At 45.0% G+C, this 20,818-nt stretch overlaps 1 protein-coding gene across 2 annotated transcripts in view; it reads left to right on the top strand.

Moving 5' to 3' along the window:
- Positions 1-13,935: 13,935 nt before the first annotated feature.
- Positions 13,936-20,818, top strand: part of dennd6a (DENN/MADD domain containing 6A) — a 40,630-nt gene continuing 33,747 nt past the window's right edge. The window contains exon 1 of one of the 2 annotated variants that reach the window (XM_031901248.1): positions 13,936-14,272. In XM_031901248.1, the coding sequence (XP_031757108.1) occupies positions 14,147-14,272 (126 nt within the window). In that variant the 5' untranslated portion in view covers positions 13,936-14,146. The remainder of the gene's footprint in view (positions 14,273-20,818) is intronic. The other variant, XM_031901249.1, reaches the window with a different exon arrangement.

Below are 20,818 nucleotides of genomic sequence, written 5' to 3'. Positions count from 1 at the left end.
TCTCACACCTCTATGGGCAAATATGGGAGATACAACAAAGATTCTGAAGGTAGAAATTAGCAAACATTGTTTCTGCAGCTAGCAGAAAGGCCATATTGCATTGTTGGATATCAGATTCAGCCCCCTATCACTAGAAATGATGCTTACTAAGCTTGATGTTGCCCACTATATAGACTAGTTCAGTGGTTCTCAACCTTCCTAATGCCGTGACCCTTTGATACAGTTCCTCATGTTGTGGTGACCCCAAACCATAAAATTATTCCTAAGACCATTGGAAATATGTGTTTTCTGATGGTCTCAGGCGACCCCTGCGAATGGGTCGTTCAACCCCCAAAGGGGTCCCGACCCACAGGGTGAGAACTGCTGGACTAGTTGGAAGCCACTCTCAGGGTCAGACTGGGCCACCGGAATACTGGGAAAAAACCCCGTGGGCCCCAGCCCAGACCCGACCCTTGCCTGCACTCCCCCGGATGACTGTTCCTCCCCTGATGCGTTAAACTTATGTGCATTGATGGGAGGATGTCGAGTGGGGGACCCTGCAGGAGGGGTTAGGGAGGCTCTGTGGGGGTAAGGGAGGCTCAGTGGGGGGTAAGGGGGTGCGGGGGACGCGGCCGGCGGGGACACCTGCAGGGCCCCTGGGGCGTCAGCCCCTGCAACCCCCAGTCGGACCCTGGCCACTCTTAACAGAGTATTCCAAGTTACAACCTTTATTACTACTTGGGTTAAATATGTGCAAACACTACCATCTATGCGATAGCAAGAAATGTCCTATGTATTTCAGTTTACTACTTGGTTTATGTCTGAGGAGTTAGCAGGGAGAAACCCCTTAGTAACATCAGGTAGGTAGTAACAGGGTAGGATAAGTGGATGTTTACTACATGACTTTAAATATTGGGGTGGGTCCAGGGCCACCATCAGAAATCATGGGGCCCCTCCCTCTTCCTCCTACGCCCTGCCCCCCAATGACCCCTGCCATCAGTACAAAGGACACACAGACATTGGTAGCCAGGGCCCCCCTAAAACATTGGTAGCCAGGATTCCCCCTAAAACATTGGTAGCCAGATGTTATGTTTTGCATTGGTGCCAGGACAGGGACCCCCTAAAACATTGCTCCTTCCCAGCGTCCTCCAGCTCCCCCCTGCATCCTCCCCAGTGTCCCCCTGCTTCTTGCGGCTCCCCCCACTGCCTCCTGCTGCGTCCCCTGGCTCTTCGTCTGTCCCCCAGCTCGCTGCTGCAGCGACTCTTTTATAAGGTTGCGCCCCGTGCGTGCTAACTTCACACGTTCGCACAGGGTGCAAGCAATCAGAATACGGAGGACCCAGCGTAATAGATTAAAGGGGGCCCTATCTACTCAGAAGACTATAGCGTGGCAGGGCCCCCTTTAGATGTCAAAATCGTCTGGGCCCGGGATAACTGTCCACGCTGTGCCCCCCTGATGGTGGCCCTGGGTGGGTCAAAGAATGTGTGTAGACCCACCCCAATTTATTTATTTATGCGTCATGACTGTATTGGCATGTTTCATTCTAATTTTTATGTACTGTTTTGGTGCAAATAGACATATTTGAAAATAAAAACAATTGCCTGCATTCCTGGGTGCACTTGCATGTCAGGCAGTTGACTCTTGGAAACAATGCATGCCAAACAGGGCCAATGGCTGGCACAACCAAACAAGAATACAGGCTAAGCAAAATATGAAACTGTCTCTGAATGTGGAATTAATACGTTAAGGCATTGCTCATCCACTGGCGACTTTTGTGGCAATCCAAAAGATTTTTTTTTGGAATCTCATCAAAAGCTCCACTGATACCTTAATATTAATGGCGTCCAAGTCTAGTGGAAAGGATATATTCTATTGTGCAGCAATTTGAAATTTTCATTTTATATCATGGTTGTCCAACCTACAGCCTATCATCTGTTGTTGAACTAACCCCCAGCCCTGCCTGTACTGGTGAAATGGAGAAAGTCACTTGTGCTACAGGCCAACCCTGGCAATGATGTAGCACTTCCTCCAAACACAGAGTACCAAGCCAGCAACTGGCGGCAGCTCAGAATATTTACACTGAGAGCTGGCAGGCTGGATGGAATCACTCCTCTGCTTCTCTCCAGGGGCCAGAAAGGGCTCCCATCTCTGTTAAACTGAAAGGAAAAAGCAAGTAATGGCAATTCTGTGACGACATGCTGTATCCTTGCTAATAATAAAGATTCCTCATTTACACCCCAATGGGTTACTGTGTTTAAGAGAAGCATCTTATTCCTCGCAACAATCATTTACTACACCTCTTCCTGAAGCTAAATTGACCCAATCTCTTAAAGAATTCTGGCATTTATAGTTCAGCCACATGCGGCGACCCATGACAGAGGTCTAATGGAAACAATATAAAAGCTCAGTGCTACATGTATAAATACAAATATACAGAGAAGGAATATTCTGGGCACACAATAAGCTGTACCCCCATACTGTACTGTCTAAGGGAAACAATATGGCACCCCCTACCCATATGTATAAATACAAATATACAGAGAAGGAATGTTCTGGGCACACAATAAGCTGTACCCCCATACTGTACTGTCTAAGGGAAACACTATGGCACCTCCTACCCATATGTATAAATACAAATATACAGAGAGGGAATGTTCTGGGCACACAATAAGCTGTACCCCCATACTGTACTGTCTAAGGGAAACACTATGGCACCCCCTACCCATATGTATAAATACAAATATACAGAGAGGGAATGTTCTGGGCACACAATAAGCTGTACCCCAATACTGTACTGTCTAAGGGAAACACTATGGCACCCCCTACCCATATGTATAAATACAAATATACAGAGAAGGAATGTTCTGGGCACACAATAAGCTCCGCCCCCTACTGTACTGTCTAAGGGAAACACTATGGCACCTCCTACCCATATGTATAAATACAAATATACAGAGAAGGAATGTTCTGGGCACACAATAAGCTCCGCCCCCTACTGTACTGTCTAAGGGAAACACTATGGCACCCCCTACCCATATGTATAAATACAAATATACAGAGAAGGAATGTTCTGGGCACACAATAAGCTGTACCCCCATACTGTACTGTCTAAGGGAAACACTATGGCACCCCCTACCCATATGTATAAATACAAATATACAGAGAAGGAATGTTCTGGGCACGCAATAAGCTGTACCCCCATACTGTACTGTCTAAGGGAAACACTATGGCACCCCCTACCCAAATCTATAAATACAAATATACAGAGAGGGAATGTTCTGGGCACACAATAAGCTGTACCCCCATACTGTACTGTCTAAGGGAAACACTATGGCACCTCCTACCCATATGTATAAATACAAATATACAGAGAAGGAATGCTCTGTGTATTGGATAAGCTACAGCATATCCTTGCACCAAAACATTAACAAAATGTGGCAGCTCCCCTAATTAGAATAGGAGGAATATTTTATACACACAGTAAACTATGGCTGTATATGTTACATTCAGTTACAGGAGAAAACACAGGTTATAATCAAAGTATGCTTTCCCTTTCACAAACCAATTATTGCGTTTGACATATCAGAAGCTTCCAAGGCTCCTACTGTATATAAAATAAAACAGAATGAAACCAAAGTTAATTCTAGTTACAGGTTACAGATTAACAAGATGAGCGGAATCTAAACACAAACTGACTGTATACTGTTGTGTGTTTTTGTCACTGCATGAACCAGTGCATTCTCACCCCTGTTTGTTTGATCCGTCTAATGGCTGCTACTAACATATAATTTTACAAGGTGTGGGCCCGACAGGGAACAAATTGCAGAGAAAGTTTTTAATTAAAACTGCCTTTTCCAGATCCCGGGGAGGGTGGGAGGTAAATCTGTTTCAGATTAAAATCCAGTAGTTCAAACAAAATTGCACTTGGGTTTGTGTGAAAGTCACAGAACAGATGTCAGCGACTGGTTCATCGCAAGCCTTTCTCATCAGCTGAACATGAACTGATATATTAATGGCAGAAGAATAGAGGGGCATTGGGGACCAAAAGTATTTGCAAACTTTAAAAGAACCTTCTAGCAGAAACGCCACTTGCCCCGACATGATAAATAATTAGTTTCTTGGCTCCGATACAAACTTTTCCTCCCAGAAGTTCTCGTTCTCAGTATCCCGAATGTTGACAAAAAGTGGAATCTAATATATAAATTGTTCTAATGTTAAAGAGTAGGTTGTAACAGACAAAAATCCATTGGTATAAGTTTCTTTATATTAATATATAAATGCTCAGGACTTGTGCAGCCCCGGGCAAGCAATTTTATATCATTTCCCAGTTATATAGCTGTTTTCATGTAGACATGGCAGAAAACCAAGAGTAAGCAATGATATTGCCTTCTGCAGCCTGTTTTATAAAGCACATTTAACATAATAAGAAGTTTATAAGTAATGGAGGAATGCTCCAACACAGGAATAAAAAGTGATTCTACTTTACTCATGATATATAATGTAATTAAAAACTGGATAACATAAATTACTTCCATACCAATCTCTGTAAAATAGTTATATATATCTTGGAATCTAAGGAGCATATAGAAGTAGTACAGAGCAGAAAGATGCGTGTATGGATTGGGTGCAGGTCCTGGTTAGGGTTGGGTATAGATTAAAGGACAAATCAAACCAAAATATATTTTTTTTTTGCCTAAGAGAAAGAAAACATAATTCTAAGCAACTTTGCAATATACATTACAAATGTGCAATGGTTTCTGACTTATTTGTATATATAATTGCTATTAGAAGCAGTGTTTGCCTGTCCTTTTCTATTCCCTGCCCCGGGGGCTCTGGCATATGAAACACTGTAACACAAGGCAGCAGCCTGACAGACCTGACTCGCTGGAGGAGACTTAGCTTTGCAACATTGTTTAAAGAGAAACAACCAAGAGTTCAGCAAATGCTGCTTTCAATAGCTTTTAAAGGACTAAAATTTTTATAAATTCACATTGGAAAGTTACTTGGAGTTATGTTTTCGTTTCTTAGACAAAAAATTATTTTTGGGATGTTCCAGGGTCGGACTGGGGGGTGCAGGGCCCACTGGGACTGGCCGTGTCCCCCGCCCGATAGCCTCCCTTGAATTTGTAGATTGTAAGCTCTTTTGGGCAGGGCTCTCTTCACCTCTTGTATCGGTTATTGATTGCTTTATATGTTACTCCTTGTAGAGTGTAAGCTCTTTTGGGCAGGGCTCCCTTCCCCTCCTGTATCGGTTACTGATTGCTTTATATGTTACTCCTTGTAGAGTGTAAGCTCTTTTGGGCAGGGCTCTCTTCCCCTCTTGTATCGGTTACTGATTGCTTTATATGTTACTCCTTGTAGAGTGTAAGCTCTTTTGGGCAGGGCTCCCTTCCCCTCCTGTATCGGTTACTGATTGCTTTATATGTTACTCCTTGTAGAGTGTAAGCTCTTTTGGGCAGGGCTCTCTTCCCCTCTTGTATCGGTTACTGATTGCTTTATATGTTACTCCTTGTAGAGTGTAAGCTCTTTTGGGCAGGGCTCTCTTCCCCTCCTGTATCGGTTACTGATTGCTTTATATGTTACTCCTTGTAGAGTGTAAGCTCTTTTGGGCAGGGCTCCCTTCCCCTCCTGTATCGGTTACTGATTGCTTTATATGTTACTCTGTATGCCCAATGTATGAAACCCACCTATTGTACAGCGCTGCGGGATATGTTGGCGCTTTATAAATAAATGATAATAATGCGCGTAAGTGAAACTTGTCAGGGGAGGACACCGATGGCCAGGGAAACGGTAAAAGGGTCTGGGCCGCCAGGGCTCACCGGGTTTTTTGCCGGTATCCAACCCTGGGATGTCCTTTAAGGTTTTGTGGGTAAGGGACAGATGCATGTTGAGTTTTTCCTGTCCCGCTCATTGTTAGTTTGTGTGTACTGCTCATCATTCCCTCTATGTGGACTAGGTACAGGTACTCATGGTTCTTTATGGTTACTCTATAGTTCTGAATGTAACAATCACTTACCCTCCTCTGTCTGGGCTGGATAATTCTATCTGTAGCACATACCTTGTCCTATGTCTTAAACAGTAGGTACCACTGATGTAGTGAAATCTTTGTGTCACTGTGTTCTAGCACCCACGTCTGGGCACATTGCAAATGACCCCCCCTATCTTAATCCCCTGTTTAGGTTGGTGTAGAATTTTGTGCTTATAACCACTGTATTTATTCCAGATGAAAAATGCCTGAGAATGCCTTAGCAATAAGTGACGATGACAGCAAGACAACAAAAACAGCTCTGCAGTAGTTTTAATATATGCAATTTTGAACGTAAAACTGTGGAATTTTGGAAAAATATACTAATACAGGTATGGGACCCATTATCCAGAATGCTCGGAACCTGGGGTTTTCCGGATAAGGGATGTTTCTGTAATTTGGATCTCCTACCTACCTAGTCTACTAAAAAAATTATTTAAACAGTAATTATACCAAATAGGATTGATCTGCCCCCAATAAGGGGTAATTATATCTTAGTTGGGATCAAGTACAGGTACTGTTTTATTATTACAGAGAAAAGGGAATCATTTAACCATTAAATAAACCCAATAGGGCTGTTCTGCCCCCAATAAGGGGTAATTATATCTTAGTTGGGATCAAGTACAGGTACTGTTTTATTATTACAGAGAAAAGGGAATCATTTAACCATTAAATAAACCCAATAGGGCTGTTCTGCCCCCAATAAGGGGTAATTATATCTTAGTTGGGATCAAGTACAGGTACTGTTTTATTATTACAGAGAAAAGGGAATCATTTAACCATGAAATAAACCCAATAGGGCTGTTCTGCCCCCAATAAGGGGTAATTATATCTTAGTTGGGATCAAGTACAGGTACTGTTTTATTATTACAGAGAAAAGGGAATCATTTAACCATTAAATAAACCCAATAGGGCTGTTCTGCCCCCAATAAGGGGTAATTATATCTTAGTTGGGATCAAGTACAGGTACTGTTTTATTATTACAGAGAAAAGGGAATCATTTAACCATTAAATAAACCCAATAGGGCTGTTCTGCCCCCAATAAGGGGTAATTATATCTTAGTTGGGATCAAGTACAGGTACTGTTTTATTATTACAGAGAAAAGGGAATCATTTAACCATTAAATAAACCCAATAGGGCTGTTCTGCCCCCAATAAGGGGTAATTATATCTTAGTTGGGATCAAGTACAGGTACTGTTTTATTATTACAGAGAAAAGGGAATCATTTAACCATTAAATAAACCCAATAGGGCTGTTCTGCCCCAATAAGGGGTAATTATATCTTAGTTGGGATCAAGTACAGGTACTGTTTTATTATTACAGAGAAAAGGGAATCATTTAACCATGAAATAAACCCAATAGGGCTGTTCTGCCCCAATAAGGGGTAATTATATCTTAGTTGGGATCAAGTACAGGTAATGTTTTATTATTACAGAGAAAAGGGAATCATTTAACCATTAAATAAACCCAATAGGATTGTTTTGCCCCAATAAGGGGTAATTATATCTTAGTTGGGATCAAGTACAGGTACTGTTTTATTATTACAGAGAAAAGGGAATCATTTAACCATTAAATAAACCCAATAGGGCTGTTCTGCCCCAATAAGGGGTAATTATATCTTAGTTGGGATCAAGTACAGGTACTGTTTTATTATTACAGAGAAAAGGGAATCATTTAACCATTAAATAAACCCAATAGGGCTGTTCTGCCCCAATAAGGGGTAATTATATCTTAGTTGGGATCAAGTACAGGTAATGTTTTATTATTACAGAGAAAAGGGAATCATTTAACCATTAAATAAACCCAATAGGGCTGTTCTGCCCCAATAAGGGGTAATTATATCTTAGTTGGGATCAAGTACAGGTACTGTTTTATTATTACAGAGAAAATGGAATCATTTAACCATTAAATAAACCCAATAGGGCTGTTCTGCCCCCAATAAGGGGTAATTATATCTTAGTTGGGATCAAGTACAGGTACTGTTTTATTATTACAGAGAAAAGGGAATCATTTAACCATTAAATAAACCCAATAGGGCTGTTCTGCCCCCAATAAGGGGTAACTATATCTTAGTTGGGATCAAGTACAGGTACTGTTTTATTATTACAGAGAAAAATGAAACCATTATTATAAATGTGAATTATTTGATTAAAATGGAGTCTATGGGAGATGGCCTTTCCATAATTCGGAACTTTCTGGATCATGGGTTTCTGGATAAGGGGTCCGATACCTGTATTATACGTCTCTTTTTTAAAATTAGAATTTCTGCAGGCAGCAAGTAAAATGTTGTTATTCAATAGATGTAGGATTTCTTGCGTTCTGCCCTGAAACCTTTGTGTCGTCTCTTTCATGACAATTGATTCATTACAGGGAGAAGTTTCAGCGCGGAATCTCGTCTGACAAGTAAAACTCATTTCTGGTAGAAAAACAGGTGAGTCATCAATGTTCCCGTTTCCGTATCTGTCTCCCTCTCTCTTCGCTCGCAGGAAAGTGCACCTTCGTGCTTATAGCAGCTTCATAGAGATTTGTTTTTCTGAAATATACAAATATGTTTACTCTGTGTATGTAACAACAGGGCTAGCCTTTTTAGAAATTTATTTCAGACGAATGTCTTTGGGTACTTTCAGGCTTTGCTACCATAGTACAGAGCTGATCAACAATTTATATTTCATGGGCTAATTATTCACTATTTTGTGTGTTTGGAGCCAAAGATTTATAAAACAGTGAAGTCATACAAAGCAACGTGTGGAGTCCTTGGCCGTGCTGGAGGCCATAAAATAGTCTAGGAGGGCCACATGTTGGCCAGTGGGTTGGCAGTTGGACAGCCCTGCAGCCGTATTTTACATTATTACATTTATGATGGTTTTATTTTTAATGTAAGTTTCACAAACCAAGAACTTTAATCTAGTATTTCCATTATGGTCTGCGTTGTAGATCACTGGTTAGCACTGTTGCCTTGCAATGTCCTATATATATATTGGATAAATGGAAAAACCCTATTTTTGTAGGCAGTTATGAATAATATATGGTGCTGGTTTCACTTTGAGCTAAACATTAATTCTTTCTGTAAAAATGGCCCCTTTATTGGATCTCCCTATAGATCCTCTCAGGTCCCTGTCTGTGTTTCTAATGAAGGGTGGGCGTGTCCTAACAGTCCCTGCCAGAAGCACAGCAGGAGGGGGATAGCCAATCACAGCCCTGCACTCACACAAGCACAGACAGGTTTCAGTTCCCTATCAGGTCAGCCTAGCTGTGATTGGTTCCTATTCTACAGCGCAGTGTACTGAGTGCCACCGTCCCCCCTGCACATCCAGAGAATTCAGCCAGCAGGAAGTGGCACAGATGGGCGGGACTAGTGGGGTTGTGGTGGATTTCTCAATAAATCACTCTGAAACACAATTTTTTTAAAGGAGAAGGAAAAGTAAAAACTAAGCTTTATCAGAAAGTCTATGTAAATACAGCCATAAGCACTTCCAGTAATGCTGCACTGAGTCCTCTATCAAAAGAAACACAGGATTTTGTCTCTTTTTTTGTAAACATGATGTTCCAGTGTCTGACTTCCTCTTTCAGGAACATCCTCAATTCCCAGGGCCAGAGTCTGTGCAGTTCTCTCCTCTCTCCCCTCTCCTGCTCCCCCCTCCCACCAGAATGCTAAGAACTCCCTCCCTTAGGAATGTGTGATCAGGAAGCAGGGGCGGGCCAAGCCGACCGGGCGCCCTAGGCAACCCGGTCGGCAAACTCCGCCCACCTCCCCGCTCCCCGAACGGCGCATGCGCGCCAATGCACAGGAGGAGGTGCGGGGGGGGGGGGGGGGCGGTTAGTTCAGTCATTGCCTCCGCCGCTAATGACAAGCGGCGGAGGCAATGACAAAGTAGCGCTAGGGGTAGGCAGGAGAGGCTCCTGCCTGGCGCCCCTCCACCGTTGCGCCCTAGGCAGCTGCCTCTTCTGCCTACCCCTAGTTCCGGCCCTGTCAGGAAGCCATTTAAAATGGCAGCTGATATCTTGAACAAATGGAGAAATCTTCTAAAGCTGTTTACTCAGGTGTGTTAATAGTCTCTGTAGAATAAATATATTGTTTTAGGTGGCACCTATGTGGCAAATCTATTGGCAGTAAGATGCAAAAATGGCTTTCCTTCTCCTTTAAGTACAATCCTTCTATATCTAGAGGAGAATAAAGGTCCCCATACACGGGACGATTGTAGCTGCCGATATTAGTCCCTTAGACTGATTCAGCAGCTTATCGGCCCATGTAGGGGCACAAATGATGGGCCTGCATGACCGATATCTGGCCGATTTCAGGTTCGGGCAGGTTAAAAAATTTAGTTGGATCGGGGACCAAATGGGCTCGTTGATGCGGTCCCTGAACTGACTGCGCCTGTTCTGGTGTTCTAATTCGATTGGCCCCTGAGGCCAAACAACCAAATTAGCCTAAATTCACCCGATATCGCCCACCTGTAGGTGGAGATATCGGGAGAAGATCCCCTCACTTGGCAACCTCGCCAAGTGAGCAGATCTTAATGTGTATGGCCACTTTAATTCACTGGTACATTCTTAATTTTTATATGATATGTCTCTTTTAAGTTGGAGTCTGACCTGAGAAATGTTTGTTTGTCCTCTCTGTTGGTTGTTCTGGGTGCTCCAGTTTCTTCCAAAAAGTTATTATTAGACAGTTATTATTAGTAACATGTTTTTGTAAAGCACCAACATATTCTGCAGCGCTGTACAATAAGTGGGTTTATACATTAAATGTAGGTGTGTAGCAAGGTGAGAGATGCACCACAGGGTATTAGTTTAATGAAAGTAAAATCTTGAATGCGAGTGTGTGAGGGGGTAATGAGAGTTGAGCAGCTCATTAGTGTAACAAGTGCTTTGGTGAGGATCTGGAGATGAGTTCAGAGATGTAGGGCAGAGTTGTGAACGGCTTTGAACATGAGGGTCATTAGTTTGAATTTTATTCTAGATGGTAGCAGAAGCCAGTGCAGGGATTGGCAGAGTGGTATGAAGCGGTTGCAGCTGCGGAGAAGCAGTTGGAGAGGTGTACGAGCCTGGCAGCAGTATTCATTATGGACTGGAGAGGGGACAGTCTCTGGAGGGGTAGGCCAATTAATAAAAAGTTACAGTAGTCCAGGCGAGATATGATGATTGAATATGAATTTTGGCAGCATCTTGGGTGATAAATGATTCTACCTGAGAGCCAATGTGGAGCGGAGATTTATATGCAGCAATGGAGGAATCTGGTCTGCTTACTCGAATGTTACGCCACCTATGAGGGGCACTTTAGGGTCTGCTACTGGTGCAGCAGAATCCTGATACCCAGACAAGACTCTCCCCTGACTGACATGCATTATTATTATTATTAACATTTATTTATAAAGTGCCAACATATACCGCAGCGCTGTACAATAAGTGGGTTTCATACATTGGACATACAGAGTAACATATAAAGCAACCAATAACCGATACAAGAGATGAAGAGAGCCCTGCCCAAAAGAGCTTAGCATCCACCCCTAATGTCACTCTTCCACCCCAACTGTTTCCAGCCAGCTCCCAATGTCACCCACACTGTCGCCCACCCAGAGCGTCGAGCATCACAAGGTGGCAACCCTTCTTGTGGCCTAAGGCCAGCACTGGAATCAGTTAATATGTGGCCTATGGTGGCTGCATATTCACCAGTTGCATGGATAGAACCAATACTTTAACTTCATTTTGTACACTGACAGCCTGACAAAAGGATCCAAAAGTCTATACACACTGTAATTTTCCTATATAATTTGCTATTAAAAGTATGACTTCTATGCTTTTAAAGGAACAGTAACACTAAAAAATAAAAGAGCTTTAAAGTAATAAAAATATAATGCACTATTGCCCTGCACTGGTAAAACTGGTGTGTTTGCTACAGTAACACTACTATAATTTATATAATAAGCTGCTGTGTAGCCACGGGGGCAGCCATTCAAGCTGGAAAAAAGGAGAAAAGGCACAGGTTACATAGCAGATAACAGATAAGCTCTGTAGAATACAATAGTGTTTTATCTGTTATCTGCTATGTGCCTGTGCCTTTTCTCCTTTGAATGGCTGCCCCCATGGCTACATAGCAGCTTATTTATATAAAAAGTGTAACCCCTTTTTGGCCGTAAAAACAGGCAGCGCCAGCTAGAATAGGTTTAGAGCATGGGGTACATAGGACTCACCCCCTCAGATGGGCTTTCGCTAAGTGGAAATATCCTGGGGTGTAGTGCAACTACAACTTATTGATGCTGTGTGTATAGTAAATTGGGAAATAATTTACGCCAGTGCTGTCCAACTGGCGGCCCGCGACCCCCCTCTGTGTGGCCCCCCACCTGTTTGGCTGCTTTGATGGCTTACTCTTGTGTAAACTATAAATGGTATCAGTACTGTGATTAACTGCCCCCCTGCATGGTTCTCACCTCAGATTCAGGCTGTAATCCCTCTGTATTGTTTAAATATGTAATCCCCTGTGTTGTTCACACCTTTTAATCTCTGCATTGTTCACCCCCTGCAGTGTTCACACCTCAGGCTCAGGCTGTAATCACCCACATTGTTCCCCTGTTCACACCTCAGGAGCAGTAGAAACCCACAACTAATCCCTGCACACTACAAAAAGAACATATACTGACATAGACATACTGAGGTGGTACTTCAATTAAAAAGTTTTTTCATATACAGTTATTGTGCAGACTGTAGGAGCAGTGCCAGCATTGTGTCACTGTAGGCTGCCTGTGTGCTATACACACAGGCATCATAGGGCAAGCAGAGTATGGCACACACAGGCAGGGTAGGGAAGGCAGAGTATGGCACACACAGGCAGAGTATGGCACACACAGGCAGAGTATGGCACACACAGGCAGAGTATGGCACACACAGGCAGAGTATGGCACACACAGGCCGAGTATGGCACACACAGGCCAAGTATGGCACAAACCAGCCAAGAATGGCAAACACAGTGAAAGTATGGCACACAGGCAGGGTAGGGAAGGCAGAGTATGGCACACACAGGCAGGGTAGGGAAGGCAGAGTATGGCACACACAGGCAGGGTAGGGAAGGCAGAGTATGGCACACACAGGCAGGGCAGGGAAGGCAGAGTATGGCACACACAGGCAGGGCAGGGAAGGCAGAGTATGGCACACACAGGCAGGGCAGGGAAGGCAGAGTATGGCACACACAGGCAGAGTAGGGCAGGCACAGTATGGCAGTTTTTTGCTGTACTACAACCATTAATATGGGTATGGTCATGTGATAACATGGGTGTGGTTTCAAATGGGTGTGGTTTCAAAAAGGGGAGTGGTCAAAACTGGCTTCCATTATCGGCCCTCCACCACGTAAGTCGGAAAAATTGCGGCCCTCGGTACAACAGAAGTTGGACAGCACTGATTTACGCCATAAGGTTCTTTCTGATGAACAAATAATAACTTGGTTTATTGTCCCAGACAATTAGCTCACGAGGTTAGAACATACTCAGTAGCACAATCTGAGGACAGCAAGAGAAGATGCCACTGGTTTATCCCACCTCTAATGAGACTGGGCAGGGTAAAGGCACCTGGTCAGCTCGTCACCACTATGGAGAGCAGGCAATGCCCCACTGCATCACACCCCCCCCCCCGGACCGTGCATGGGGGGGGGGTTTGGGCGAGGTGGTTAACCGGGTTACCAGTCCACTCAGAAGCCCTCCGATAAAGAGCTCCTCAAAGCATCACTTACTTACTAAAGTGAGAGCTGTGAAATTGCAATCTAAAAAAGAGGCAAATAATTGAAAAACCTTAAACAAAACTAAGACCAAAGTGGTTCAGTCTCAGCCATAGGACATTTCATAGCATACTGATATAGCCCTTTAGGTGCACTGTAGAATTAGTATTATTATTATATTATTATTATTATTATTATTATTGTTGTTATTGTTATTAGACGCTTGGTACTCCCAGCCTGAAACTAATCTTCCCCGGTAAGCATACATTTATACCCATATCCTGGCGGAAGTCCGCTTCTCGGATTGTTTTTCCACGGCTTCATTGCGTCATCAGGAAGCGCCGCTCTCTCCCGGCTTGTGTGTGTGACGCGGGCGGCCTCCGTGTGTTTATCCTGGATGTAGGGGCTGAGCGGGCAGAGGAGTCCGTACCGGGGATGGATGGGATCGGGGAAGAGAGCAGCCCCAGGAATCCCCTAGCACTGCCCTGGGATCGCTTCTCCGCTTGGCTGCACGCCATTTGTGTGGTGGGCTTCGATCTGGAGCTGGGGCAGACCGTGGAGGTGAGTGTGTGGGGGGGCAGTAATGGGGCACAGGGGGGCAGTAATGGGGCAGTGGGGGGCAGTAATGGGGCAGTGGGGGGCAGTAATGGGGCACATTTGAGCTTAAAGCAACTCTCCCGATGCACCTTGTTACGCACAGACGTGTATGTTCTACCTCAGTCCCCTCTGCTCTCCTGGAACTGCAACTTTCAGCTTCTCCAGAAAACTTGTTAGTAGTTCGGCAGCACCTAGAGGCGCTCCGCCTGGAATGGAAACAAGCGCTCTAGGGCCCCAGATGCTGCAGCAGCTCTTGCAGGTAAAGATGTCAGTAACTGGCCAATGAGATCCCTTTGCAGTCCCAGCAGCTTAGGGCTTTCCTATACACACACTTCCCTGGGGAGTCACGATCAGTGGGATCTCCTATCCCCAGGCTTCCCAGGGCCCAGTCTGTAAGCTGTATCTGTGGCTGAACTTTACCTCTCTGCACTTCATTATTGCCAATTCAGCTTGCAAGGAACTTAAATACCTCTTTTCCTGAGGAAGGAAGTAGGTGCAGGTGAGGCGAGGGGCAGTCGGTAGGGGCCCCCGGGCGAGGGGCAGTCGGTAGGGGCCCCCGGGCGAGGGGCAGTCGGTAGGGGCCCCCGGGCGAGGGGCAGTCGGTAGGGGCCCCCGGGCGAGGGGCAGTCGGTAGGGGCCCCCGGGCGAGGGGCAGTCGGTAGGGGCCCCCGGGCGAGGGGCAGTCGGTAGGGGCCCCCGGGCGAGGGGCAGTCGGTAGGGGCCCCCGGGCGAGGGGCAGTCGGTAGGGGCCCCCGGGCGAGGGGCAGTCGGTAGGGGCCCCCGGGCGGGGGGCAGTCGGTAGGGGCCCCCGGGCGGGGGGCAGTCGGTAGGGGCCCCCGGGCGGGGGGCAGTCGGTAGGGGCCCCCGGGCGGGGGGCAGTCGGTAGGGGCCCCCGGGCGGGGGGCAGTCGGTAGGGGCCCCCGGGCGGGGGGCAGTCGGTAGGGGCCCCCGGGCGGGGGGCAGTCGGTAGGGGCCCCCGGGCGGGGGGCAGTCGGTAGAGGCCCCCGGGCGGGGGGCAGTCGGTAGAGGCCCCCGGGCGGGGGGCAGTCGGTAGAGGCCCCCGGGCGGGGGGCAGTCGGTAGAGGCCCCCGGGCGGGGGGCAGTCGGTAGAGGCCCCCGGGCGGGGGGCAGTCGGTAGAGGCCCCCGGGCGGGGGGCAGTCGGTAGAGGCCCCCGGGCGGGGGGCAGTCGGTAGAGGCCCCCGGGCGGGGGGCAGTCGGTAGAGGCCCCCGGGCGAGGGGCAGTCGGTAGAGGCCCGCGGGCGAGGGGCAGTCGGTAGGGGCCCCCGGTAGAGGCCCTCGGGCGAGGGGCAGTCAGTAAGAGGTTAGGGCAGTGGTTCTCAACCTTCCGCAACCCTTTAATACAGTTCCTCATGTTGTGTTGACCCCCAAGCATAAAATTATTCCTAAGACCATCGGAAATATGTGTTTTCCCGTGGTAATAGGCGACCCCTGTGAAAGGGCCCCTGATCCACGGGTTGAGAGCTGGCTGCTGGCCCCCTGCTAACTCATTTGCTTGAATCTAAAAGCACCACAGACAGGTTCCAAGTTCCAATACTGGGGGTTACTGTGGCCTTGGGGGAACACATTTCTTTATAACTGCTATTAAATGCAGTGTTTGTCCCATTCTGTTCCTTGCTGTGGTGGTTCTGACTGTTGAACCATGTAACAGAAGCCATCTGATAAACAGAACTGAAGGAGAGTTGACTCCTGCTGCATGTATAGCGTTGTATAACTTGCTGACACTATATAAATCAATAACCTATAATAATGATAGTTTCACGAAACAGAATGAGCAGTGCAGAAAGGGACAGAAAAATACCATGTTTACTAAGTCGGATCAAAAGTTTGCTTTTCCTATAACATCTCTCCCCTCTAGGAAAAGCAAACTTTTGCACTAGGGCAGCCGTTTCTCACTTACTGTGTGAGCCTTTTGATGCATGTTTATAGCTGGAATTATTGTAAATTAAAAATATTAGGCAAAATATTAGGCTCTCCCATTGCTTAAAATACCTGATACCCCAGGCTAGGGCTATTAGCAGAAAATCACACCAGCCCAGGGTACGTACAGGCGATCCTCTTCCTTTCTTCTCCCTTCTCTGCAATCCCCATGCATACACAGTACGGCAGTGATCCCCAACCAGTGGCTCCGGGGCAGCATGGTGCTCACCAACCCCTTAATATTGCTCCGAGTGGTCTCCAAGCAGATGCTTATTTTTGAATTTCTGACTCGGAGGCAAGTTTTGGAGGCATAAAGACCATGTGTATTGCCAAACTAGTTGTGTTGGTCCCTAGACCAGGAATGGCCACCTGTGCGCTCTGGAAAATGCCAGAGGGGCTGCTGTAAGATGCCCTAGACCAGGGATCCTCAAACTACGGCCCATGAGCCGGATCTGGGCCCCTGCTGGAAAGACGGACGGAGAGGGGGGAGCTGCAATGAAAGATGGAGGACTTAGCGGGCAGCGAGAGGGAGGATGGACGGAGCAGGAGTAAGAGAGGATGGGAGAGAGAGAGAGAAGATGCTGGGGGCAGCGGGAGGGGGGAGCTGGGAGAAAGAGAGAATGCAGGAATGGGCCATAGTTTGCTGGGGGGGGCCGAGGGTGGTAGTGGAGGCGGTGGTCCGGCCCACCAACAGTCTGAGGGACCATGAACTGCTCCCTAGACCAGGGATCCCCAACCATGCGCAGATGTAAAGTGTCGATGGGCCACACAAGCATGAAAGAAGTGGGGATGTCAAATACGGTCTGTGATTGGCTATTCGGTAGCCCCATGGGGACTGCTGGCCTACAGGAGGTTCTGCTTGGGGTAAAACTGTGTCTCTGGGCTTCCAACACTTGTCTCCAAGCCAGAAATGTAAAAATGGCGCCTACTTTGGCACTGGGAACAACATCAAAGGGGTTGGTGAGTAACATGCTACCCCGAGCCACTGGTTTGGGATCACTGCCCTAAACAGTCACTATTTATTGGGCTGGTGGAGGAGCTGTTTGGGCCTCTGTGTACTTGAAATACCAGGGCCTGTTTTGAATCCCAGTCCGGACGTGTTGGTTAACTTTATTAACGTATTGTTGTTTTTGTAAGTGCTCCTTGCTGGGACGGTGATGTGAAGTGCCCAAATGCAGGTGGTTGGAAATTAAGGTGCCCCCTAGAGCTATGGAAGCAGGGGGTAGATTAATTACAAGTGCTTTATGGGAGTCATTATGGCTTTAATATGGGGCAGAATCACTTTGCAGGCATTTAGGAAACGTCCCACGTGCCACGACAATTAGATTGGCGGCAGTAGATCAGTATTGAATCTTATCATGTTATCTTGCTGAGTAAATAAATATACTGAGATATATATATATATATATTGGTGCCTCGTGGACTTTATGGCAGATGCAGTAGGTGTGAATGTTTTACTATCAGATCCACACAGATAAACACTGCAAGCTCTCGCTTGTTTCTTGTAACTGTTTCACTTGGTCCTATTGGGGTGAAGACACACAGAGCTACTTACAGCAGCTACTTTTTCACAGCTACTATACCCCAGAAAATCCCCTGCCATAGACAATACTGAGAATTGCCTCTGCTAAACACACATAGGGACAGTTATCAGTAAATGATCAGCACTGTATATTTTAGTAGCCGTGACAAGTAGCTGCTACTAGTAGCTCCGTGTGTCTTCACCCTAACATTCAGCCGTTGCTACTTTGCTGCTATGTGATCCCATTGTTTGGGTTCAGCTATCCCTTCTCGAAATTATCCTGCAGTGAGCGGCAGTAATGGCTTTCCTGTCCCGCCGGAGGGACCCTCTTGTTTGTTGTTTAGCTTTCAGGCCCCCGCAGGGGAAGGCTTGGTGGCCGAATAATGCTTTAAAACATCTCCAAAGGCCCTACGCGTTTCATGCACTTAATCATGGGCTAATGTGAGCCACAGGAAGTAAATATTTATAGAGAATACAACCAATCAAAAAAAAAAGGTAGAAAAAACATATAAGACAGACTCTTAAAGAGACAGTGTCTGTACCTATTACATAATATATACAAGAAGTTAAAACAAAGGGAAACTAAACCTTTATAAAAGACTCATGGGAGGGTACAAACAAATAATATGTATACATTTGAAGTAATAGTGGGCCTTTACCTGCTGGTTAAGGGTTAGTTCCCAGCTAGGATGCTACACTACCTGCCTTATTCAAGGGCTTTTGGCTGATAATATATTTGGCGGCTGAGGACAAGTCCCCAATCCATTATAATTAAGAGCTGTTATTTATTATTTCAGACCGATATAAACTGAAGTGTTGTGACAGTGAAATGCGTTTGCAAAAGAAATTCATTAGGAATCATGAATTGTTTAGTGGTTATTGATTTCTCTTCAAGCCTCGTTTGAAGTCCAGTTTATGGTTAGTAGGAATTAATGATGTGCGTATTGCAGCCTTCCCAGGATTCTTATGGCTTCAATATATCCATAGAAATAATGGTTTCTATAAGCAAAACCAACATGGCAGCTCCTGCATGGCATATATAACATTGCACCATTGAAGGGAAACAATATGGCAGCTCCCACTGCTACATACAAACGCAAATAATACTCTGGGAACTTTGTTGTTAATGTTTTAATTTATTCTGTTTGTATGTGGTTAGCCCCGTAGCTGTGTTGGTACAAGTACAATTACTGTAATATAATGTGGCAAGTTTAGGTTATAGTAGAAATTTATTATAAGTCTGAATTGGTAGGGTGCATATTATGGCTTAAGGCTATTAATCCCTTTTGCAAAAAAATGTTGACAGAACAAAAGGTGTGGGATTTATTACATGGAAACCTATTAAAGATATGGGAGCTGTTATCCAGAATGCTCGGGACAGGTACTGTTTTATTATTACAGAGAAAAGGGAATCATTTAACCATGAAATAAACCCAATAGGGCTGTTCTGCCCCCAATAAGGGGTAATTATATCTTAGTTGGGATCAAGTACAGGTACTGTTTTATTATTACAGAGAAAAGGGAATCATTTAACCATGAAATAAACCCAATAGGGCTGTTCTGCCCCCAATAAGGGGTAATTATATCTTAGTTGGGATCAAGTACAGGTACTGTTTTATTATTACAGAGAAAAGGGAATCATTTAACCATGAAATAAACCCAATAGGGCTGTTCTGCCCCCAATAAGGGGTAATTATATCTTAGTTGGGATCAAGTACAGGTACTGTTTTATTATTACAGAGAAAAGGGAATCATTTAACCATGAAATAAACCCAATAGGGCTGTTCTGCCCCAATAAGGGGTAATTATATCTTAGTTGGGATCAAGTACAGGTACTGTTTTATTATTACAGAGAAAAGGGAATCATTTAACCATGAAATAAACCCAATAGGGCTGTTCTGCCCCCAATAAGGGGTAATTATATCTTAGTTGGGATCAAGTACAGGTACTGTTTTATTATTACAGAGAAAAGGGAATCATTTAACCATGAAATAAACCCAATAGGGCTGTTCTGCCCCAATAAGGGGTAATTATATCTTAGTTGAGATCAAGTACAGGTACTGTTTTATTATTACAGAGAAAAGGGAATCATTTAACCATTAAATAAACCCAATAGGGCTGTTCTGCCCCAATAAGGGGTAATTATATCTTAGTTGGGATCAAGTACAGGTACTGTTTTATTATTACAGAGAAAAGGGAAATTTATTTTAAAAAAATTGTGATTATTTGATTAAAATAGTCTATGGGAGATGGACTTTCCGTAATTCGGAAATTTCTGGATACGTTCCAGATAATTAATCCCATACCTGTATTCAGAAAGCTCTGAAATACAGCAATGCTATTTTTCCTAGCGGTAACAATGCAGAGTGGCTCACATATGGACACTGACGGGTTCGGCAGGGACTGGGTCGGGTGACAGGTGTGTATCCCATACAAAGGGGCTGGGATCGTGGCGCTGGCAGTTCCTTCTTGATTATGTAATGCGGACTGCTGGAATGTGCTCCATAGCGCTTGACTGTCTGCATATACATGATGGTGTAATGATATATGTGCAATAGAATACAGTTTTCCCTCACTCCCTCTACCTACCCCTCTAGCTCACATCCATGGGCACGCTTATGTGGTTGCCCTTGTACGTTTATATATGTTTTTTATTTCTGATAACTGCTGTATATGTAAGTCCTGTATGTTTATTGTTGCTTAGCAACAAGCTTTGGTGCCCTTTTTGGGTTTAAAAGGCGTTCTCTATGTTGTACAACACTGCTGTCCCTGATGAAAGTTCCTGTAGGAACTGAAACGTCGGACCAATAAACCTTTTGTTTATTGTTCTAAAAACTTTTGACTCCTGAGTTTAAATTCCTGATGAGTGCCGTCACCTCCTATCTATATAATTTCAGATTTTTTTTGCAGAGGCACCCAGGTATTGTCTAAGATTTGTGGTGTGCAGCTTCCCAAACTATCTATCTATATATATATATATATATAATGTATGTATGGTATCTCTTATCCGGAAAGATAGCATAAACCCATGTTTTATTTTCTTTTAATT

This window comes from Xenopus tropicalis, chromosome 4 (assembly GCF_000004195.4).
Source record: "Xenopus tropicalis strain Nigerian chromosome 4, UCB_Xtro_10.0, whole genome shotgun sequence".
NCBI classification, from domain to species: Eukaryota; Metazoa; Chordata; class Amphibia; order Anura; family Pipidae; genus Xenopus; species Xenopus tropicalis.
Note: the sequence above shows the minus strand (reverse complement) of the source record. Positions and strands in the feature narration are given on the sequence as shown.